This window comes from Egretta garzetta, unplaced genomic scaffold (genome assembly GCF_000687185.1).
Source record: "Egretta garzetta isolate BGI_Z169 unplaced genomic scaffold, ASM68718v1 scaffold10, whole genome shotgun sequence".
In the NCBI taxonomy this organism is placed as follows: domain Eukaryota; kingdom Metazoa; phylum Chordata; class Aves; order Pelecaniformes; family Ardeidae; genus Egretta; species Egretta garzetta.
Window position 1 is genome coordinate 306,320 of NW_009258268.1, and position 25,508 is coordinate 331,827.

The 25,508-nt window shown below is 42.4% G+C and overlaps 1 protein-coding gene across 1 annotated transcript in view; it reads right to left on the reverse strand.

The window, feature by feature from the left end:
• The window catches only part of LOC104135521 (sine oculis binding protein homolog), a 106,467-nt gene extending 81,674 nt beyond the window's left edge, over nucleotides 1-24,793 (reverse strand). Inside the window, exons 1-3 of the mRNA XM_035888862.1 lie at nucleotides 24,661-24,793; nucleotides 22,641-22,826; nucleotides 10,294-10,445 (exon numbers count right to left, since the gene is read on the reverse strand). Coding sequence (XP_035744755.1) covers nucleotides 10,294-10,445; nucleotides 22,641-22,826; nucleotides 24,661-24,781 — 459 coding nt within the window. The 5' untranslated portion in view covers nucleotides 24,782-24,793. The remainder of the gene's footprint in view (nucleotides 1-10,293; nucleotides 10,446-22,640; nucleotides 22,827-24,660) is intronic.
• Nucleotides 24,794-25,508: the final 715 nt, after the last annotated feature.

Genomic DNA, 25,508 nt, shown 5'->3' on the forward strand with positions numbered 1-25,508 from the left:
CTCCTCTGCCCTGGTGAGACCCCACCTGGAGTACTGTGTCCAGTTCTGGGCTCCCCGGTTCAAGAAAGATGAGGAACTCCTAGAAAGAGTCCAGAGGAGGGCAACTAGGATGATAAAGGGACTGGAGCACCTCCCCTACGAGGAAAGGCTGAGAGAGTTGGGCTTGTTCAGCCTGAAGAAGAGAAGACTGAGAGGGGACCTTATCAACACATACAAATATCTTAAGGGCGGAAGTCATGAGGATGGAAGCAGTCTGTTTGCAGTGGTGTCCTGCGACAGGACTAGGGGCAATGGGTGCAAACTGAAACATAAGAGGTTTCAGTTGAATATGAGGAAAAACTTCTTTACTTCGAGGGTGACAGAGCACTGGAACAGGCTGCCCCTAGGAGGTTGTGGAGTCTCCTTCTCTGGAGATATTCAAGGCCCGCCTGGATGAAGTCCTGTGTAACATGCTCTAGGAGAGCCTGCTTTAGCAGGGGGGTTGGACTAGATGATCTCCCGAGGTCCCTTCCAACCCTTGCGATTCTGTGCGATTCTGTGATCCTTGTCCTTTTATTCCTGCACTTTATCTCAGGGACCTTTGGTTATAACTGACCTGATTGCATTTCCAAATTTTTTGAAGGCCAAGTTTTGTCTTTAAAAAAGCGAAACGTGGTATTTCTGGTACAAGTGTCCCTGGGATCCCGTTGGCATCTCCACAGTTTAACAACAACCCTTCCAATTTGGAAAAAAATGTTTTTTCCTCTCTTGCTGTGTGAAAAACCACAGAAACAATAAGAAAACAGACTGCACGCAAAATAATGAAACCACCCGTACACAATGTACAGGCAAATATGCACAGGGCCTGATCTGGAGCTCCTTACAAGCAATGGGGCATCATCCACTGATGTCGATGGAATCTGGATCGGGCCCAAAGGAAGCACACCAAAAAGCAGAGGGAGGTTTTTGTCTCATCCTTCAGTTACAGTAATCATAGGTGTTGTTTGTAACAGTAGTAGGTAACAAATTTTCCAATAAAAGTGTGATTTTTTAAGTTGACAGTGTCCCTTTAAGCTTATGCACTTCTTCACTTAACTATGCCAGATTTACTCTCCCCTTTCTACTTTTTCCTTGCTCAGAGGTATACATACCATCTGTGCATCTAATATGGTGTTCTTAAATAGCCTCCAGAGTGATTCAATGTTTCTTTTTTCCCCTTTTTTTAAACTTTCTCTCAGTTAACCCTTTTCCTTGGTATATTAGAGCCTTCTCTTTCAGAGCTCCTGGTCCTTCCTTTCTTTAGGATGAAGTTACCATCTTCTGCCACGGAAGTCAGGAGTACGGCTACCTGTTCTTTTAATGCCTGTGCATTAGATGAAACTCAGTGGGGAGTTGCCTTATCAGGGCATTGATATTGATAAATTGCTTCTGCAAATGGAGGCAGGAGACCGAACCATTCGACAGCGGCCAAAGTTGGCCATTATTACTACTACACCGTGAAATTACTCAAACCTACCTCCTCATAAATATCTAAAAGTCAGTGTTCTGTTTAAATCTCTAGATTAAGCTTTAAAGACTTATATTTAGTTCGAAGTGCTCGCTTCCACCTGATTTAGTAGCACCGTGCACGGCGACTGTGAAAGCCTGGGGGCTAAATTAAAAATAATAAGAGCAACTGAGACTGAGTTGTTTTGATTTCTAACTCAACAGGTTTCCCCTTTCATTTGGCAGCCCGAATTTCAGGGGAAGGAAAGGCCACAGACGTACGGGACACTGCACTGCTGCATCCATCTACATGGTGCGGGGAAAATCACTGCATTTGGCCAGTGCTAAAGGGGGATGCTGGGTCCCTGATGGTCTCACACGCCCCCCCCAGTAACCTGCACTGGGCTAACATACCCCACTGAAGATCCTTCCCCTCGCAAAGCCCGGATGAGAGCCAGAGAGATGCTCTGCTTTGCTTTTAACACGGACAGCAACAGAGCCAGGTCTCCCCCTGCCCACCCCGCCTGTGCCAGCCAAAAGAGCTGGCCCCTGCCTGAGCATCTCCCCCAGCCCCTCCGTGCAACAGAGGCAGAGTCTGGCCTCCCGCTTCTTCGGCGGGAGATTAAATAAACCCAAACCATCTGAAGCCACACGCAAACACACACCCTCTCTCCCTCCCACCCCCAAAACCATCAGATGACTGTTTCTAAAAATTATTAAACAGATGAGTACATTTACTTTAGATACAAAATTGCATCCAGGCTGACAACTTGCAACATATGTTTACTTTCAGCCCAATTTAAATTCAAATGGGTGAGTTGTAAATGCTTGGGTTTTTGACAGTGCGCAGCCCGCCGCTGAACTTAGCTGGCCAGCAAACGGTCTTTTATTATTGCAGAAACGATTTTCTACAGCAAAGGTACTTGACATTTTCAGGCTTTTGCCCTATAAAACCCACCTCATTCTTCCAGCAAATTGAACACTTGTGCATGGAGCACGGCGAGAAGCTGGCTTTAACTAACAATTCCCGGTATTGTCTGGCACCTTGTAAGTTATATCCATTTGGCCTCTCCTAGCCTCACCCGAGACTCATGAGGCCAGATTTGTGGTTAATGCATGTAAGGGTTACTTCGGCCTTCCCATAACCCAGCAAATGTTTGCAAACAAACCTAAAAGGGATGAAACTTTCCTACCTAGCAGCGGCCAAGAGATACACGATGTGATTTACTTCCTTGGTCTGACTCAGTTTCATCCTTGAATTTGTCCCAAGATTTCTATGCGTGATGGAGAGGGAAGTCACCACATTGGGAGAGTAAGAGAGTAATTAAATAGAGACCGTCGGCTGTGAAGAAACGTCGCATCTCCACTGAACTGCCGCCTCACCTGCACAAACTCCTTCACTGCTAGCGAAATGTGACAGCAACGTGTGCTCCCGAGAAACTTTAGGACTAGAAATGACCTTCCACCTTCAGCTGGGCCCCTTGGGTTTTCTGCTGCTGCCCACCATGGTCCCCTGTCTGGGCAGAATTTCACCCCCTTAAACCACGCGGTTAATTGTAAGATTCCATACGTCCTTTCAGGAGTGTGCACAGAGGGTGTCGTTCACAACACTGTTCCTAATCCAAACATATTTTTGAAAACCATATTTGCTTAATTTTGGTTTTTAAATAAAAATATATAGAGTGAAAAAAATACTCAAGCTCCTTTTTCAATATTTCCCTACGTTAATGAGCTGACTGATAAGTGAACAGATGCATTAAGGCAATAATTTATTCAAATGTCATGATATTTTTGAACAAACATATTATTTAATATGCATTTCATTATTTGCTCAGCTCGTATTAGTATTAATGATTGATGTGTTCGTTAGGAAAGGGGAAAGTGGCACCAAATATAATCTGTGCAAATTAGATTCACTTTGGAGACCTACCCTAGGTTTTCATCAGAATAAAGACTGTTCTCGATGCTCATTCTGTGTTGATCATGTGGAAACAAAGCTGGAAGGTGCCTGATTTCATATGAGGCCAAGGCAACGTGGGCTAATCTAATGTAACCTGAACCGAGACACGGAACATAGGGGAGAGCAGTATGGTTTTGAGCAATTGCCTAGCTCGCATAGGATGGAGCCAAAGGGGTTCAGAGGTAAAGTAAGCACCCATGTGCATTATATCTGCTTATTTTCTGAATGCATTATTGTTATGCATCTAAATTCGTTAATCAAAAACCCCTTGGTGATGTAAAAATGTCCTGGATACAGATCATGAAGCCTATCTTGCCAAACTTTTTAACGGAGCAAAATGTCTGGTTTTCCTCTGGTGTCTCTCTCCCCCTCAAAAATTCATCCTAAGTGATTTAAGATTTCAGTAAAGCACCTCAGTAACCTCCAGAAAAATAGCTACTGGCCATCTTTCTTCCTCAGTCACTCTGGTAGGCAGCAACTTCTTTCATATCTCCAATATCAAGGTGCCATAACATTGATTTAAAACCGAATCATTGGTCTAAACTGCATACGCCTAGTGCATGAAAACCTTAAGAGCATTTCTAGTCAAGTCCTAATGCAATTAGCAGTGTTTTGTTGTAATGTCTGTATATAAACAAAACCTACTTCTGGCAAGAAGGAGAGATGCCATTGCTGAAGCTGTCCAGAACCGATGCGAGGATACCTCACATAAACCCATCGCTTCGTTTGAATCAAGCGCCTGCTGTCCAAGAGGCAGCAGATTCTCAAGCTGTAATTAGCATATTCATCTTGATATAACCAAAGTAGCCAGAATGCAACACGACTGATGTAATGTGACATGGTGGTTAAAATTAAAAGTGAACACGCCTTTTAATTGGATTGGATACCTGCTAGTAATTCAGACAATGGGAATGTGATTCAAATTTATAGTATTAAATGGCAGCAGATGGACAGTAAAATGTCCATTGAGTTTGCAAATGGAGAAGCATGCTGGGTTTGCCAGATCCCTTCATTAAGGCATTGGTGGCATCAGTCAGGTGCTGATGCATTTCATCGTTAGCAATGTTAATACGTTTCGCTTTGCTGTGGGTGAGCAGTGAGATATTCTGACTGATTGTCTCAGTAGGTTAATTTGGAATTTCATTTGCCTCTTCTAATCATGAAAAATCCTAGCTCTGGTCTAGGGAAGGAGTTTTATGAGACTTCTGGGTTTAGTATCCAGTAAGTAAAAAGGCCAGCTGATGACAGCTAAGACAATGATGCCAACTCTTCTCCTTTCCAACTAATGCCACCCATCTCTTCCACAACTCAGGATTTGCTTTGTATCTCAGTATCTGTTCCAGATTCTTGGTCACTGTCTGTGGCCTTCTACCCTGCACAAACTTTAAAAACATCCTCTGGGGGAGGATATTTCCCTTCCCCCTCCTTCTCCAGATAGTCCCTAAAAGAAAGTTTGCAGTTGCGTCCCACGCTTGAACTATTCCCTCTGCAGACTCAGCATCTCATCTGCACTCACCCAGCAGCACTCACTGACACCCCAGCACAGCAATCACAGCTAGGGAGATGTTTGTCGTCTTTTCCCCTTCCACCTTCAAGCATTTGCAAGAAACCTTACTAGTTGGCAGCGATGGCAAATACATGGACGCACGCATGCAGATGTGCACATGGACACAGAAGCACACGTGCACATTCTATGCACACACGCAGAGGAAGAAGAAGGAACTTTGTGAACCATTTATTAAATTCCACTTCTCCACAGCTCCACAGAACCAAACGCGGGCCATTTCATGCAAACCAGGTAGGACTCCTGCCCTATACTGACCTTTATGAACACCTCATTAATGCAAGTTAAATCTCTAGGAGAAACAGGTTTTCTGTTGAGAGACCCATGTGTTTCAAAACTTATTACAGAAAGGGACTCTAAAGGAAGCTGTAACAGCTAAGCTTTTTGTCAGAGGCATTATTTGCATCAAGATGCTTTAAGCAATCTTCCAAATTTCCATGTATGATGATCATTTTACAAATTAAATTTTGCGGGTGCATAAGAAAGAGAAGAAAGTAATATTTTTTTTTTGCCATTACTCACTGACTTAACAGGGAGATTGTTAAATGTTTCTTATGCACTGTTCGGCTGCACAATTACGCTTGAAATCAAGGAAACTTTCTCTGACAACCCTCAGTAATGATTTTGGGGAATGATAGCTGCTGCTTACTCCCAGTTTTTAGAATGTGTTTTATATACATGTCCATATTAATCACATAGTGATATACATTAATTAACAAAAAAAATGCTCAGACAGGAGTACTAAGGCTTTATGGTGCTGCGTGCACTTCATCATCTTTAAGTACCATTTGAAAACGCAAGGAATTGTCTAATGCAAGAGAACTCAGGACTAAATAAATACGTATGACTTCTTAGAGCCCCATTTGATTGTTCACACTCATTCTTGCTAAGCAGGTGAGATAAAAGAGTATAAACCACACTGCCTGCCTGCACTACTGGCTCACACATGGTGCTGCCCATCACTATCCTGTACGGGGAGAAAAGAGCCATCACTGTTTACATCTTCACGCTGCGCAACAGCAGTTTACTTTTACTTTTTGATTTATGCTTTTTTGTTTATTAGTATAAATGGAATTTGACTGCACTGTAAACAAAAGCATCTATAACCTTTCTTCCTGATTGGGAGGCAGCGCAAAATAGGAACAAGGTCGAGTATAAAATACCGGCTGGCAATGCTGCAGTCACTTTGTCTCCGATGTCTTAGTCAAATCAAGTAAATTATCCTTTAATATATCTGTGAACAGAGCCTATAAGCTCTGTGAATTCAGTCCTCCTTCTAGGTTTGGCTATTTGGTCATAATAAATTTGTTTTCTGACCCACTGAGTCAATAAACTTAATTTAAAAATTAATCTTTTCAGGCTTCAAACTCACTGGATCCAATTATGAAGCCAATCGTTCCCTTTAAATTTAATATTCTGAAACTTGGTGGTCTAGTGCTTTTTGCCCTTATGTGCCTCTTTGGTACTTAACTATATTAGTTGGCCTATAAAATTAAATCTCTAAGAAAGAGAGCATCAGAACAGCTCCAAATCTTAAATCTTCAATTACAAACATTAGTATGAAATGCTCCCTTTTCCTGCAACGCTTCCTTTTAATTGGTATTATCATAACAGATTAGCACTATACAGTAGTTCAAGATCTGTATTTGCTACGCATACGAGACCAAACAGGAGCAGGAATTCAGATTTCTAAATCAGATCTAGCGTAAATACTTTGCTTTTTGCCTAATGGGGTAAAACCCCCAATTTTTTCTTCCTTTATTTCTGGTATTTTAGACAAAATCACACTCTGCGAGGAGACCCATTATAATTTCAAAACATATATATTTCTATTCTTGCAAGGCATGGTTGCTAACATAGAGAATTTTAAATGGTCATGACTGCAAGGATACCCAGGGCAAAATTCGCATTTCTTACGAGAAGAGCAACTTAGAGTTGCACAAGCCTCTTTCCTTACAAACTCCCCATCCCAGCCATGAAGCTCCCTGACAACCCTGGCTACGTATGGATGCAGAGGGTGCAGGGGCAGAGCTCCTGGAGCGCTAACGGACACAACTCCACTGGGACAAGAAGCAGGAAGGACTGATGTGCACCTCCGAATAAACTGCTTGGGTTCAAAGACTCCCAGGGCCAGCAAGGTCCCAGCTTATTCCAGTGCGTGGCTACTCTTGCTAAACCCACTGCGGGAAGGAGTTAGAGGTTGGGAGCAGTCAGCGCCCAGCTAACCTGGGGCTTTTTGGAGGACTTTGATTTCTCTCCGGGGGCACTTCAAGGTGGTCTTATGCCAAGCCTTCTCCCAGCTGGGAATATGTGGGCAAGCATCGCTTCAGCGTGCATTTGCCCTGTGTATGGAGAAGATCCTGTTATTAGGATGACGACAAAAGTCCTAATTCTGAACACAGGAGCTGCCACTCAGGGATGGATAATTTGCAGCATCACTTAGTGCTGTTTTGAGACCTTAGTGATGACTTATTCTTTACTGTTCAAACAATCCTATCATTTTAAGCAAGCGCTTATTACAGCACTTCTTATCTAGGGGAGGGAGGGAAGGCTGCTTAACACGATCCATTAGGAAATTCAAGCCTTAAATGAAGTGACCACAAAGTCCTATCAGCTCCCAGAAATGCAGCAGCTGTACATATTTAACGTAACACAACACTATATTGTGGCGGAGATCCGCTGTTTCAAACATACATAAGGCAGGTGAAACGTGACTATTTTACTCCTCTGTTTGAAAAACGAGAAAGTGTAGAGTGGCATAACTTCCCAAATACATAAATAAGCATTAGACTCATGGAGAAGACAGGTACACTGTTGGACTAGTAATAACAGATTAAAGGTCAGTGGTTAAATCTGAAACTATTGCAGCCTTGTTCCTTTGATCTTGTTCCTCAAGACTCCACTCTATTACTAACAGGTGAAGAGCAAAACAAGAAGCATGAGGGTCTGCTGAATCCTACTGTACCTGTCTTAATTTATTGGCAGCACTGTCTAAATAGTCTGTCCCCTGATCATCTCATGCCATAAATACACATGCAAGGGGCAGCTCCAGATTTCCCCTGCTGGCTCAGATCCTGTGCAGTTCCAGATTCCACGGGTGCAAAGAGGAAGAAAATTTGACTCGCTGGCTTAGCTTTGAAGCGGAGCCAATGCAGCAACCAAGATATTATCAATTATATGTTATCTCACCACGTTTTGCCAAGTCCTCCCATATGACATTTCATTTATTTGCAACCTCTTTAGTGAAGAATAGGACATTTCACTGGGATACGAGGGTATATGAAAAGATTAGGAACATCTATTGTTATTTAGATATATACAAAATAACAAATACAGAGAGCTTTCTGGATGGAAATATTCAGCATCTTTTAGCTTCCAGAAGAAGTTAACAGAGGTGTAGGAAAGGGAACCAGGGGGAATGAGATGCTCTAATTCATCCTTTCTCGTAATACAAGGACAAGGAGGCCTCCAACAAAGCACATGGGTAATAAATTGTAAGTCAGGTAAGAGGGAACTTTTTCATATGCGGCCTCACTGATTGAATTCACGGCCATAAACTATTACTGAGTCATACTACTCATGGGTTAGTAGAAGGTTGAAGTACACCTATGCATTATGTTAACATGTATTTATTTTCATTTTGTCAGGGATCTAAACCACCTATTTCATGATCTAAACTGTAGATGAAAGAGAATCCACCATGAACTGGTTGTTCTTTCATCTGCGTCCCCAAGGTCACCTGAATTATCTGGTGCTTATCACTGCTGGACACACAGGACCACCTAACTAGGATCACTGACACCGAGTCCATTGCTATGAACTGTCCTACCCAAGTAAATTTGTGACTGAGAGTCACGGGAGCATCAGCTGACGGTGATCTGGATCCTGTCACTCCAGAGCGTCTTACACATTGTAAGGCACATCGAACTGCATGTGCGTAAATGTGCATATGTGCACATACACATAGATCCACGGGAACTTATTTTCAAAAGAGGAGCAACTGAGGAGCATGTATTTCCGTCCTCTACACTTTTTCTGGATAAAAAGGATGTAAACACCACTCCTCGCAGAAGACTCACGTGACTTTAACTTGCCTGTCTGCTCCAGTAGACATTATGAGCTTGATTCTCCAAGACGGCCACTAAAATTCCACTCTACTGATTTTTGCAACCTAATTCTTCAGGCATTTTTTTCCTTTTTTTTTTTGTTTTTTTTGGCAGGATGATGTGACCCAAATTTATAAAGGAGGGTAATTTGCTATAACATTGCATCTTGAATCTATGATCCATAGGTACTTATTTTTTTATTACCACAGATTTAAAAGACCAGGTTTAGAGACCCAAATTTGGTTTGAACTTGTCAGGCTTCGAATGTTCTGTAGCATGAGGGAAAATGGCATCATTTAGAAAACCAAAATGTAAAGGGTTTTATGAATAATAAACATTTCTGAGATAATAAAGGCTACCCAAAGACTCAACACTGTTAAGCACCAGAAGGACACAGCTACTTTTTCAACAGCTAAAAATGCTGGAGCGTTCTTTCGTTATTTTTCTTTAAATGACACATCGCACATTCTGCTGCAGAAAAACAGCTGCTGAAGTAACCTAGAGGGCATTTGCAGGCACTGTACTTCAGTGATTACAGCAATTTTTGTAGACATTCAATATTAGGATTGCATTCTAATTTTAGACAGAGTTAAATTTAAATTGAGTAGGAGGGGTTTTCATGCTACTCTAGATGTTCTAACATCGCTTACCCCAACCCCAAAACTATATAGTGTCTGAATTTTGCAGCAATGATAGTTTATTAGTAATGATACGCTTTAAAAGAATGAAACTAGAGCTCACTAGCAGCAGTGGGAAGATGTCCACTATCGTGATGGGACCCAGACTCAGGCCCTAAAAGCATTTACCCACTGGCCGTGATCCCAACGCCATGGGACCTACTGACAGTGTCATACGCAACCCTCCTCTACTCTATTTCCATGATACCTCCTCTTAGCTGTGCACATGTAGCAAGTATCCTGAGACTCTAAGGCCAAATTGGAACTCTTTATATTAATGCTTATTAGTATTTAAATTCTCTGACTCTCACAAAACCCAAGCATCGAGCTGAAGGAAACTGAAAGAAACCAGGTTAGTAAAGGGCTGACAGTCCAAACAGACAATACAGATGGAAAGTGGAGGGACTAGGTGAAACAGAGAAAACAAAAGAAAAGAGCTTCTATTAGATGCTAAATGAGACCCATGCTGGGCCCGATTAAAGCTATGTCTATGTAGGTTACATCTTTCCTTATTTCTCTTACCTTGTTTCTCTTGAAATATGCTCTTCGGCAAGCTGCAAAGCACTTCTCGCTGCAGAAGCATTTCACTTCACTTCCCATACTCAGGGAATAGCGCTTGATTCCAACTTTCTGGCACCAGGCACACATTATTTGTACATTTGACACATCATCTTCTACAACAAAAATATAAGAACAATGTTTACATGAAATGCAAACACCTTCCTCAGACATCTGCACACTTACTCTTAGATACAACCAGCACCGGCTCATCTTATTTCTAACTCCCTCACTGTCTGAGAGCAGAACTGTGCATGCCTGTGACCACCAGCTTTGTCCTCAGGCAGCCGGTGACCTGTGCCAGCCAGGCTCGGCAGACTGGCAAAGCTTCTGAGATGGCTGGGAAAGATTATCAGCTTGAAAAATGGTGCATTGCTGAGAAGCTCTGGAAATCTCGAGAGCTTTTCAGCATGTTTAAGAGTACACAACACTTTATTAAACGAGTAACCAAGGCTTAATGAGTATTGCTGCTTTGTTCTTGTTACTTACAGTCTGTTGCGGCGAGCCCCTGAGATGTTGTGCTCAGCAAGCCGGTGATAAAACACACCCGGAAGGTACCGCACCAAGGCAGGTCTCTAACAAGAGCCCTCTTCTATATAAGAAGGAACATGAAATACCCCTTTTCCGCGTTGCTTCGAAATAATAACTACTGTACAAACGGGGAGCTTTCGTGTGGATATAGCAGCCACAGAAACACAGACTCGAGTGAGAAGGAAGACGCAGCAACGTGGTAGAGTCTGTGAGGTTACTTTCCAGCCATCGTGCTCATCGGTCAAATTTTAATTCAGGCAGAGTTCCTGAGCCTCTTTAGAGCTCTTCTCTAACATGTGTTACAGATGTGGCATGTATGCCTTCTGCCATGTAAAAAAAAAAACCAGGGCTTATTACTAAAGTGCTAGCGATATCCTCATGTGGTCATCATTCCCACCCCTGCTTCACAGATGGGGCTGGGGAATAGTTAAGCCTCCTAAACAGATCAAGACAGCAAGTTAGCAGGAATCTTTCTGACTTAAAACTCAGAATTCTTCAGTTCTTAGGTCCAGTCTATGATACAGCGTGACCTTTCAGTTACAGACAGCAGCCATTGTCTAACTTCTGGGGGGAAAAAAAAATCCCCGAAGACTAATTGTTAAAGCAGTTCCTGGTCCATGAGCTGTGCAGAATTCATAGCTCAGAGACTCTGTCATGCAGCCATCCCATTTCCCTATAAAGGATTTGTTTTCGAAGCTACGCTGTCATCATTCTGTAAAATTATTGGCAAACTAATTTTTAGCAGAGTGATTTGGCTCCTTGCCCCAGCTATCATAACTCAGAACTACGTGCTGCATTTTATTCACCTTAACGGAATAAATATTGCCAGTTTAATAACTTTTTTTCCTTCCACAAATTGTGTTATGATTTATAGCTACAAATAAAATTGTACAGTGTAAAATAATGACCTTTTAGTTTTAATCAGACCCGTCTACCTTTAAACCTATATTTAAGGCTAAGTTATAGCACAGATTTGCGTTGAATGTATTTTATCACTTACCCTTTAGAGTGGGATTTGCCAATATTATAAATGCTTTCATATACTGAACATCAAGGGAAATCAAAACGATTTGGCCAAAATTATCACTAGCCATCTATAGGGTCAGGGAGCCTGCCCTTGAGCTGGCTGTAATCTCAGCCAGGCACACAGGAGCACAGGGTGCTCCCACGGTGATGCTGCAGGGTGTCGTCACAGCTTTCTCCCCAGACCAGCCTTGGCCAGGATGCTAACTACTCCAGCACAGCCCGAGAGCTCTTCCCCCCCATTTTTATCCTGAGCCATTTGAAGTACCAAGCTTTTACAAAGGTGCCCTGATTCAGCTACTTCTGCACCATTATAAACCAATTCCTTACAGACTGAACTTGCCCCTTTGAATGTATCAGGACAACAGAAGGTCCTGTGAACCAAAGGAAACAGATGGCAACCTCTTGTTTCAGATAACAGCAACATATATTCTCCTACTGATAAGTATTTTATCTCTGGAAAATAGAAGATCTACCAGTGATAACCTTTCTTATAGCCTTCATTTCTGGTGAGAGTAACTGTCATAAACGAAAAAAGAAAATTACAGAGCTGAAAGAGTTCACTGGCAAAGCAGGTGCTGGAGTAGCTCTTTTTGAAGCAGGTTGGCTTGTCTGGGGCACGGTGTTTCAGGAGAAACACAGAGCTCCACCACTGGGATTCTCAGGGGCTTTCATGCATAACTTCATAGGGGAAGCACCTCAGCTGTACTGCAACTTCTGCTCACTGACACACATGAACTGCCTCCCACAGGTGACCAGAAAGACCACGCAATTGTCCACTTTCAGTTACACAGCATCCCAGCAGCAGCAACAGTTGTTTACGTGGAAAAGCCGCATTACATGCTTCTCTGCAGGAGGTTATGCAGGACAGTAAGGCTCAATCCACTCCCTTCTGCCAAAGACTTCCTCTAAGAGAGATCCTGGTGAGGAGAGGAGAAAGAAGGAGAAAGAAGGAGAAGGAGAAGGAGAAGGAGAAGGAGAAGGAGAAGGAGAAGGAGAAGGAGGAGAAGAAGGAGGAGATGCACCTACTCTGTCAAGCTGTTGTCTTCCCATGCCCTGACCAGTAGAACTTCACCACCACCACCTCACAGGGAATCCTCTGAAGCAGCATTGCTTCACTGGTGGTCCATGGATCTGACAGTCAATAAAACAACAGAACATGGTCTACAAACTGCTACTTCCAGCCACTGTCTGCACTTCCAGGAAGAGACAGCTGATATCCAGGAGGCATCATCAATATTGATCGAAATGTTCATCATTTTGAAAGAAGGAAGGGAGAAGGGGAGGGAAAGATTCTCGCCCCCGTCAAGAAAGAACGGTCACATACAATATAATCCCTTTAATAGTAACACTAATAATAAAACTAGATGCCTCTTGCATTTAATAGACTCAGGAACACTGCTACAAAATGATTCTCTGAGTATGGCCACGTAAAGCAGCCAGGGAACAGCAGTACTTCAGAAGGGGGTTCAGAGCACGCACTTCCTGGAACAGTGCACTGATATGTCACTTTTTAAGTCATCTTTGCTCCCTCAGGAGTAGGTTTGCCCAAGTCAATTTTTGATGTAACTCAAACTCCTTGTAATGCAGTTCATCGGGTGAAAAAAGAAAGCATCCTGTATCGCACGACTAATTTCCTGCGGACCATCACCAAGAGTCCCATGCAGCCCAGTGGGAGCAAGGCTTGCTCTAAAACCAAATCCTTTATTTCAGCTTCAAGTGAAGCTAAGAACGGCCGAAAAAAGACCTGTTCTTGGTACTGGGGGTCGGTACAGAGCCATGCCCTATGGCCTATGGGTGTGGATGACTGCTGGGGACAATGATGAAGGTCCAAACCTGATCTGGTGCTTTTCTTCTTGACACTGGTTGCGGTAGAGGTCTGAGCAGGCGTTGTGAAAATAACTAATACGGACGTTTTGTTACAGTGTATTAAGCTTAGTGACCAAAAAAGAGGACTGTAATATTAATGGAAAGGTCATAGTCCATGTATTTTTACCATTACAATCCACAGCAGTGGGAAGCGATAACTAAAACGCAAAACATTAAGACTGTGAAATATAAAAAGCCACAGACTTGTAATTTAATTGCTGTCTTTTAATAAACACAAACTGGAATAATCAGAAACCAGAAATTCATATCTTCCATTCAAGATAAAATTCCTCTCACTTTTTCACAGACCCTTTTTTCGTAAGGCTAAATTCTTTAAAAAATCCCTTTACCAGACACGACCTTCTTTCAGGAAAATGTATCAAACCCCCGTCCCTAGAGCACTCACCAAGAAGAAGCTGCTGGGATGACAACACAGGGAAGTGGGGAATTTCAAATCCAGTAGTTTGAGACTGCTTCTCCGTCTTGAATCTTTCTTCTAATGTTTTTCTGATTAGGTCTGCGCTAAGAAAGCTTCTCCACAATAACTACATCTGTATACTGCATCGGCAAAGTTCTCCTTTTCTCACAGACAAACTTCTGCTGGTAGCCTAGCTTAGGACATCCACCTGAGTAACACGAGCTCGCTCATGCCTTCCCATCATGTGAGCTCTCGCTGGAGCCGCTCTTCTGATAAAAGATCATTCACCATCACTTTCAGGACTCACATAGCTAGGCTGACACAGGTTTCTGAAGTCAGAAAATAACATTTGCAAGTCCCAGTAAAGATCATTTTGCAGTGAAAGAAAATCTTTTTTAACAACTGCATTTTTTATTTCCATCTGGGCTCGCAACTTTATGCCCTGCTCTTGCAATGGGCTTAGCATGTTCTCGGATCTGTCACGCTTATGACAGGTAGCGTGGGCACTCATACAGGTGAGACAAAGCAGAGTTGGCACGGAGACAACTGAGTTGTAAGAGGAGAATTTTCAGCAGAACATCGGTACCACTATCTTCTTATAATTACACCGGGTACTAGGAAGGCATATTCCTTCCACATACAGTACAAGACCTGAATTTCCAGCCTCTGCTTTTCTGAGTTCTCAACTCTTCGTAGGGAGAGCTACTGTGGGAGTTCCAATACTGTGTTCTTCTGCCCCTGGGTTGTGTCATTACAGGTGGAAGAAGTACTCCCTGCACCCGCCGCACAGATAGTGTTCAGATACATCTCCTTGTGGTTTTTAGCCTGTGTATTTTTCATAATGAACAATGCAATAAACACGGAGTGTTTGCAGTGTTAAATCATGTTCCCAAAGGGAGTAGTTTGTATAACAAGATAAAATTATCACATTATAATAACTAAATATGCATCAGTCTAAAGCATGCTTCAATTAATCATCAAAAGTTTGCACTGCCTCTTTAGGTCTTAATTAAGCAGAATGTTTGGGGTTTTTTTTTTGCTTTCAAACCAGTGTGAAGGAGCTGCAGAAAATTGTTCCTCTTAAACCCGATGAGCAGCAGTTTACACTAATCGATCTTATATGGAGCCATAATTTGGAGAGGTGGGGGGAAGAGAAGGAAGGCAATGAGTACAACAGAGTAAATCCATCACGTACAGCTCTGTCCCTTTATCTAAGCAAACCAGCATGGCCTACAGTGTTTAGCAGGATGATCCTTAAAATCCCTATAGTTCTGGAGTTAAATCCTGATCAGTTTACTAACTTTTAGGCTGCAACATTCTACTAATACCGTTCTGAACTAACTGATACATATTTTCAATTTTAACTCCAGTTTCAAGAATTCGGATGAAACTCAATGCAGCCACAGCTCTAATCCTGCAGATTGTAATGATCCATGGGCAGGTACTCCAAAACCTTACTTTCCACATTCCCTTGCAAGAAATTCATCAGGGGATACTCAACTCTTCTGGCAAGAAGAAAATAACACTCCTGAAGGTGCCCAACTGAAGTCTTGTTGTGCAGAAGGAAGACCAGGAGGGCACAGGGTTTGGGACTGAGATCTCAAAGGGTATGTCCCCTGGACTGAGCGAGCCTCTGTGAAACCTCTACCTTGGCTGTGGTTCTATCTGTGATCTGATACAGAAAACATTTTGGCACTCCATCCCTCCTCGGTGTCTCCCCACTGCCCATCTCTTCCTGGCGTGAATCTCCTTCCACCACAGCTATCAGAAGCCGTGTCTCCCCACTCCTGCTTCCTTCTGTTTTCCTCTCTTTTTCTCTCTGGTATGTCCCACCCCCTCACACAGGCAGTTTGGATCCCAGGGGGTTTTGGGGGGAGCTAGAATAGCCCTTTTACCCTATGCTGGGAACTGCAGTCAACCCACTGGCATACATCTTTAAACATTTTAGCTGCTTTCACAACTACTTCTAACGAAAAGCTGCAAAATGTCCTTTTTAAAGACATTAGTTCTTAACTTGACTCTAGCATCTGCAGCATTAACAACAGGGGCTCACTGTTTCCACTGGGACCTGCCAGGATTTCAGAATGGTTAATTCTGAGTTACCCGCCTGCCACTCCTGAAACCCCAGCTTGCCATTGAAGAAACCCAAGTAGCGTGTATTCAGATTTTTCATCCCAAAGCAGCTCCTGAGGTGGATGATCCCAAGCAAGGCAGAAGCACCATTACAGTCATTTTTCTTACATCTGAGATGTTTTATCTGATTAATCTCAAACTAAAAAATGAACAAACAGAACTCTCGAGACATTGCTGAAGATCCCTTTGTGATAGCACTTAAGTGCTGATCCTCGGAATAGATGGGATGTGTGACAAACTTGAGGGACAAAAGTACATTGTAATTATGAGAGGAAGATTAAAAAATAGGGCTGACAATAGAAAGCTTGCTGCAACCATTGCTATGGAAATACCGCAGGGGCTCTACAACGCGTTTCCTTTTAAGGACCAGTCTCTTGAAGTTCCCTTCTCTGCCAATAAAGCAAAGTGTCCCAGCTCCTTTTAAAAAAATCATTTTGGGGAACCACGGCTTGCCTACATTTTCTATGCATGAGTTGAGGCACATTCTCATGCATAGTTCAGGAAGGACTGAATGCACAACACAAATAAACGCTGGCATTTAGGCAGGTTTTAAACACACAAACAAAAAAGCACCTATTTCAGCTAATAGGGGGGGAAATCCCTGTGTATTTTGAATATATGCTATTAAAGCGGCATACGTGGACTTTGTGATTTTCTTTTTAGCACAAACGAAACATTTGGCCCTCCACGGAGAGCAAAAGACATCAACAGTGGGCTAGATGGGGCAGGCATCCTGGCACCCATTGGCATTTTAAAACCCAGGCACTAATAACCCTATGATCAGTGTAAATTAGATGACGTTTCAAACTGAAAACAGGAGAAAGAATTTGAAGAGTAGTGACTACAGGATTTGCTGCCATGGTTTTTATTAGGAAGCTAAACCTGCAGTTAGAGAAATTGTAATGTTGTTCAGCAACCGGAATAAGATTCGGGAAATACTGAAGTTGGGTCCAGAGCGTAGTAAAATTAAAGTCTCCTCAATATATATAGACTTAATTAGATCTGATAATATGGTCTTTATTTAAAGAAAACTGCCACTGGGTTCTGCCTGGAATCAGACTTCGTGCTAATGCAGTTGTAGAACCAATTCCTCAGTGAATTTAGACAGATGATCTTGGAATTCATTTTTACTGCCCTGCTAACTACCATTTAAAACATCTTTTATGCTTCCAGATTCCTTCCTCCAATACCATTTAAATACTGAGAGAGGTTACAGTGGGCAGTTCCAGAGTGTTCGTAGGGCAGGGACTCGGCTTAATCCCACACATCACACCAAGTTACTCGTGTGCACTTATATTTACAAAAAAACCCTGTAAACTTTAATTCCAATGTTATGTTAAGCTATAACACAGAAAATCGCCCGTTCCTTTCTATAAAATACCCTATTACTCACTTCAGTATTTGAATATGACATTTCCTTGCCAACTTAGGTCACAGGCCTATTTTACAAGGTAGTCAGCACTGGAAATGCTTCTGTTCCTCCTTTAAGAGATTTTGCCTCACCAGATACAGCTCCTCCAGTCCATTCCCCCTTCACTTTCATGAGTTTCTGATAACTTTTCATACAACCCCACTCATTACCATTTGAAAATCACTGAACCAGACATTATGTAGAGACACTGATCTGCAGGTTGGAGAACTTAAACCCCCTTTCCTTTTCCCAAGTGTGCTCATTATCCTGTGAAAACCCTGGGAGGGAGCATTATTTTTCCCTCGTACTTCTTCCCTCTGTGGAAAGCTCAGTCAACTGCACGGTGTCATCCTCTCTGCCTCTCCTTCCACCACGTCCCTTGACAGCGACCTCCTCTCGCAGCGTAGCATGGCAGGGAGCTGTTCCTTGTTTGGGATGCTTAGAACAGCAGAAGGGCTCTGTTTGTGGCTCGTACAGAGAAGGTGGCAGGAAAGGGAAGGGTTTTGCTGACAGCCATGCTCAAAGGCTAGACCAAGCAGCAGTTGTACCTCCCCTACCGAGGCACTGCCATGGAGATCACAGGAGAAGGTAAACCAAAGAGCACTCTTAAAAAAATGGGGAAACTGAGACACCGTAGCCTCCAGAAGGTGCCAGGGGAAGGAGGCAGCATGTTCTCGCCTGCACTGGAAGAATTTTTTGCATTCTTCTTTGACTAGTCTTCATTTTAGCCTTCCTTCATCCCATGTAACAACAGCCGTCCAAACTTGCCTGAGCGAAAGGGCAGAGTCACCCTAAGTGCCCTCTCAGATTTACTCTATCACTAAGGGCTCCAGAATAACAGTCAGGGTGTTTGCATGCTGCATACTACAGCCATATACCCTGCACAGCTGTGGTGGGGGTTTTATTTCTAGATCATTGCTGACTATTGCGCTTCTGTTCCTTGTTATTTCTATGGAATTTTCTAATTGAAAAAAAAAAAACAACCCAAACTTTTTTTACATTGCTGTGTAGAAAATAAGAGTCTTCTAACACCAAGCAGAACTAATCTTTGTATCAGTTTGTTGCAATGGGTTGTACTTGAGACTAACCCTGAAGATTGCTTGGAATCTGCTGCTGGCACTAAACATAGCTACCAGCCTGCTGGGAAAGGATGGTTATCAGCCACAAGGAGACTATTACACCAACTTTCTGGAGGCTGCACTGACTTCTTATTTGCTTCCAGATGCAGGTAAGGTGGCTGATGTTGGCTGATAAAGTCCCTTTTGATTTGGGCACTGCCTGAGCATGGTGCAGATCAGCGGAATGCTCTTGCAAATCGTCCCCAGATCCGAGTAACTGGAGTCCTTCTTGTGGAGGCTTCCCATGACTGGGTTTAGTCTCCTCCACTGCCACGCCATAACCTGAGTCTGCAGACAGTCAGTGCACCCCACAGGGCCCATGCATTTAACTCAGCCTTTTTCGGTATAATTCTGGGGTACAGCAAGGAGAGAGTGCCTTGATTGGAGCTGTTTATATTTGGTCAGGTAGCAGTCTAATGTCTTCCAGGACTGTATAAGCAAATTTTTACCTAATATTTCACTTGACTAAAACAGAAAGCTGAACAGCTTGGAGATAAAACTTTAGTCAGACTGCTCAAAATGATTTAGTTTTCAAAAGAAAAGAAACACTTTACTGTAAAACAAGCATGAGGGGGGAAAAATGTGATTTTGATAACCATTCAAGGTTCATACAAAATATGAATGCAGATAGGAGACTGTTCCAAGTTCTCCATCACGCTCAAGGGAGACCTAATCTGCTTCAATGACTGGTTCCTAGGCATAGTTCAGGATCAGTGCTCCTTCCTCCTTCTTGAGTTGGTAGCTGTTCCTGATACCAAGAACCGGATCTGCCTCCCTGGAAATCCTGTTTCCCTTTGCTTCCAGACTCATGTCTTTCCCCAGTGCTTTTTCGACCTCTGCAATTGCTAGATCAGTGCACGTTGCAGAGTATCCTTCCTATTTCACCCTTCAGGCTTCTGTGAGCATCCCCTGTGTTCTGCTCTTTCTCTTCTCCCTCTTATCTGTATAGAATCTTATCCGCAAAAATTATTCAACTAATAATTCATTGTGACTGTTTCTTGGATCTGCTTATCCTCTCCAGACCATTGCTCTCCTGTCCAAATGAATACCTCAGCCTGTCTCTGTGACACTTCTTTACTGGTGCTGACCCTTCAGTTCAAGATCAATACGGCAAGAATTAAAGTCTTAATAATTTCTCCCTGAGTGCTCAGTCCATATTATTTGCTCAATAATGGTGGATCGCACCATCATCTTTCCTGTCCTTCAGGTTCATGATTTAGGTATCATTTTCACCTGTGGGCACTCTCTTTTGAGCTATATTTAAATCTTCTAGATTTTTTCTCCTGCACAATATCTAAAAGCATTCCCCATCCATCCACAAAGTCTGGACTCATCCCCATTCTCAGCACCTCAGTCACTACAGTGCATCGCTACCTGCTTTTCTCCCTGGCCTGTAATGTAACCTTGTCCTATGCGTGCCCACTCAAAATGTGCTGCAAAGATCCCTTTCTCTGCCCAGCATTTTAACCTTGAAGCTTTCTCTGGGACTCTTTCTGCCTCCCCCTCCTGTCAACTGTCTTAGTTTATTAACTCGAACAAATGTAAGCTGCTTCTGTTCTTGTGGCAGGTCAGTCCTAGCCTGTCTCTCCCCCATGCTGGAAATGTCGACTTTCAGCTTTAGCAATTAATGATGCCAGCCTTTTTCATTTGCCTGCTCAACTCAAAGAAGCACCTTTGTGCTGTTTCCAAAGTTGTCCCCCGTGCTTGAGAGGGGCTCCAAGAAAACATCTCCAGAGTTACTCTTGTCTGGCTTTGTATCACTCTGAAGTTCTCTGCTTTGATGTAGTGCCCACAAAACGGTATCAAAGTGCAGCGCCAAGACCACTGCCTCACACGCCGGCTCTCCTGGCTCCTTTGTACTCCCTTTTCTACTTGTATTCACCCGTTGTTTCTTGCCAGGCTCTTTGGGATGATCATGACTAGGGCACCTACGCCCTAAGATAAAACAAAACAATTACTACCGATGCTTATTGCAAATCCCACAAAGGTTGTGGTTCTCCTCCCCCTCCGGTCCTCCCAAACTTTGCTCTCTAAAACAAAGGTGAGATAAATATGCTCAGAAGTCACGGTAATCTAGTGCTCATTACTGATCATGGGATAAAGTCAGAGGAGGCAGAGAGTATGCGTTCATATGCCCTATGCGAGTAAAACAACAGTATTCATTATGAATTAATGAATTAAAAACCTAAAGTTGGGAAATACTTATGAAAAGCCTTCTCTGCATGTCACCCTTAGTGGTACATCTGAACAGGGGATCACACGTGGATGGGCAAAGAACAGAAGGCAGTTGACTTGGCCACCGTTCCCCTGTATCCGCTTAACTACTGTTGCAGTAATTTGTTTTTCTACTTCATAGTTCCATCTCCTCCTGCTTGTCTGATGTCACAAAAATCCAGCAACTGTGGCAGTTTGCACAATGCATGTTATAGCCTTGTGTTCGTGTACCACAAATTCAGCATTCTGGATTCATTCATGACTCAGATTGGAGGAGAAAATAGCCTGGGATGGCACAACCCCTTGATTAAAGCTTTAGGGCCAAATCAACAACAGCTGAGGATCCAGCCCATATGGCCCGAGATCTTTAGCTGTGTAAAGGCTGCAGGAATGGGCCCAAATAGCTTTGGTAATTAGCAAATACCATATAAAATAGATTAAAAGTCTTTGGCAGGGAATGCATATTGAGCAACATTTGAAAATTATTCATAGCATATTAGTATACTTCTTTAGAGATAAAACTCAATGGCATAAAAATAATTTGGGAGGGGCAACTGTAGTCTATCACATGACTGTCAACAGGCAAATGCTTTCTTGGATGGATCGGTATTTACAGTTACCTTCAGTCAATGCGACGAAGGGCAGAGGTGACCATCTAACACCTGGGGCCTGATCCTACAAGCTGTTCTGCCTCTGCAGAAGTGTCCTCGTGCCTGGTGGGGACTCTTCAGCCAAGCTGCCTCCCTGTGTGCAGAGAGCTACCGCTCTTGGGTAGGTTATTGCAGGGCACCCTGTACTCCTCAGTGCCTCGGTCACCCAACAGCACCCAGAATGATGCCCAGGGACGTCCACAGCAGCAGGATTGAGCCTGCTCATATCTAAATTCACCAATCATCGTGCCGTGTACAGCAGTAAACAATAACACAGCAATTAATTACCCTGGTGTAGCCATAAGAGTTACTTCTCACAGATTATGGTAAGCAGCATCCAGTGTAGAATAAATCATTTTTCGTGCAAACTCTGAGGAATGGCATGTTATAAAATCACTCCTGATAAAAATCTAATGAAAATGTAAAACATCTCAGTGCAGTCTCCTGGGTAGAGTCAAGATCATATTAAAACCTCAAGAGACAACGGTCAGGGATTTCAATGAGAATCAAGAGACAGTTTTCCCAGGATGAGCTTGTTAACCTGATATAAAGACATGATACTGATTTGATGGCTTTGTCTCTTTCGCTGTTTCCGTCATGGAGCCTATTTTTAATTTAATCATATTCCATTAATTTATTTAAAGGCTTTATTCATCACAACAAAATCTTTTTTTTTTAATAAAAGCAGATGTTGTTGAAGTACTGAGAGTATAATCCAGCATGCAGAATGTCACACGCAGCACAAGTCTGTTGTCATTGCATTTGCAAAAGTTTTTCAAGAAGACTAACTAATAAAGTCACTCTCCCACTCCATTGTAAAGTTCCCTGCGACTGGTTTTTAAACATTTTGAAATCAGCCCTCTTAGTAAGACATCATGATCTAGCAGTCTCAGGCAGGACGTGTCAATGACAGTAACCATTTTTAAATGTTCATTAGGATTTACCTGCTGGTGGCTTTATGAAAGGTGGTGGAATTAATGGGACAATAATAGGTACATTCCCGTGATCCTTCGACCCTGCTGGTGAGTCTGAAAGTCCATTTCCTGTGGCAAGCCCTGGGTAGCTTGGGTTTATATTGTACGGTGAAATAACACTGTCCTCAGGTAATTTTGGTTTTGGCAAAGAATTTTCTGTAAAACACAAAGAACACATTGTACAGTATGACAAATGTATTTCTTAAATGCCCCTACATCCTTTCACCAATCTGTTCATTAAATTACTTACCCTAATACAAGAAGAGTGCACAAAACCCCCCAGATATTTTCCCTTTTAAAAAATTGATACTTTCCAGCAGTCTTCAGAAATGCTCCATTTTTTTAAAGCAAACTCAACTAGTTTTTTGTTTGGGTTTTTTTTTCCCCCAAAAGGTGGGATTATTTTGTCATGCATATCCTCAGTATGTCTGACTTAACCAATGACATCCTATTCCTGTCCTTTACTGTTTGCATGGTGATCACACTTAGTGTACTGTGACTTAAAAGAATTCCTAATTCTCTATCAATAATATGAGTAGTAGTAACGGGAAGGATTTAAAGAAAGGAATGAAATATTGGAATTACAGCAAAATGTGCATGAAATGATGACAGTTGTTGTTCTAATTCTTTAATCCTGAATCACCTCAGGATTCTTATTTGTAGGAATTTCTCTAATGCACCTCAGTTAGCTAAGGGGCAGGACTTAATTCTTATTGTTCCCTCTCCTCTCATCTCTCAGAAAAAGAAACACACTTTTTTCCCCTCCCACAGACTGCGTACACCAAAAATTTCTACCCGTCGCAGGTATTCGATATCTTTCTTTGGTACATAAAACATATCATGTATTGTGTGACTATAAAAAAAGTACATCACAAATTTCATCAGGCATAGACTGGAGCCACAAATCATTCCATAAAAGATCCATGTGTTAAAACATAAATAAATGAATCACATTAATACACAGAACAAGTTTCTTCAAAGGCGGCTTAATGACATTGCCTTTTCGGTGAAAAATAAATATTGATCGCCAATGTCACTACGGAACTAACAAGCTACAAACATTCAATTTTAACACGATTAGGTTGTTTCACCTTACCTCTAATTTTTCCACCTTTTTTCTAGCCATCCTTCCATCAGAACCGGTCTCCCTGGTATCAGTGCTCATTGCAACACTCACTGAATACAGTACTGCTGCTGGCCATCAGAAAGAAAACCCAAACGCTGCTGGCCACAAACACAGTGAAAAGTGGCAGTCCAAGAGCGTAAAAGCGGCTGCAATTTCCTCTCTTTACCTCACCTTTGAGGAACTCTTGTCGGGTAAGTCAGGAGGCAGCAATCTCCTACCCTTCTCTTCACTCTGACAACAAGTCCCTACCCATCCCCTGTGACTGAGCAGTCAGAAGGCAGCAACTGAACGGCTGGACAAACAGACTGCATCAAAATTCACCTTTTGAATCAAGATCCAGCACTGTCCCAAACAAACTCCATCCCTGGAGAACTTCTACAGCACTTGCAGAAGACAGTACAGCACCAACATGGATGAGGAGCCTTTTGTGAACATTCACGCTCGTTTCTACACACCTTGTGAACATTCCAGCCCCAAATCTCTCAGCGTTTTAAAAAGCCATAGGCCAGAAAGCCTTAGTTTTGAAAGCAAAAGGGTTCCTTAAAGCCACACTGCTAAGAAAGCACTCCCTCTCTTTTCCAGTTGTGAGCAGTTTATTGGTACCGCAGGTACATGACTTTCAATTGACTCACAAAAGGTATTATTTGTGAAGATATATTAGCAAGTGCCTACTAACAGCAATTTTGTTAAGTGATTTTCCTCATACCGTGTTGGCTTCCTTGTACTAGAAGGCACTCTCCAATATTTTTATGCATACCAGCCATGAAGCAAGCAGCTGAACACGCTCCCCAATCCACGCCAGTTCGGATGGGTTGAGATATTAATCCTTCTTTGCATGAACACAGAAACATGAAGTCTCATTACCTTTGAGAACAGAAATGTGCTGGCGGCTTTCCCCGTCTGCCGAGTAGTTCCTGAATTCAATATCTTCTCCATCTTTCAATTCAACCTTATCATAACCATACCAGCCAAGGAGCTCATTCATAGTGTTTTCTGCAAAGTTCTGAAAGAGAAAAATTACCTACTTATTTATGTAATCAATAACCATTTGGAAGGAAGGGAGGACTGCATAAATCGAACCATATCTGTGCTACATGAGGAAGTGTCAGGTTTGGCCCACCTCCTCAAAGACTAATGTTCGTTTCATAAGTCAAGTGCATAAAGTGTAATGCATTTAAATCTCCAACTGGCACATGTAATTGTGACAGAGCCTCATACGTCTGTAATTTAAAGAAAATGAAAAGGAGAGTTATTTATGACTTTTGCTCTGGCATTCAATGTCAGAAATATTTTAACATATATTCGTCACACAAACTTGTCTGTGTTGCCATAAAATATTTAAGACTGCAGCAAGAGAATAACAGAAAAACCAGGATTATTTTTTTTTTCCAACCAGCAGTTAATCAATCTTACTGCGCCACAGTCTTTTCAGCTGGAGCAGGTCACTGACACAATTACAGTTCCTTGAGGTGCCCATGAACCAAATCAAATAAAATCACAGCGAAGACGTTTTTCCTCAGCGTTATAAGCCCTTGCGTAGCCAAACCACTTAAAGACTCTTCATCATGAAAGCATTTTACCATACTGTTTCATACAAGCATCTCATATATTTGTTTAAGAAAACCTTTCTCCGTTTTGCCATATTTATTTTCAAACTGATTTCCAAGCAGCCGTGTGGTTACATTTTATGTTTGCATGGAAGTGCAAAATAT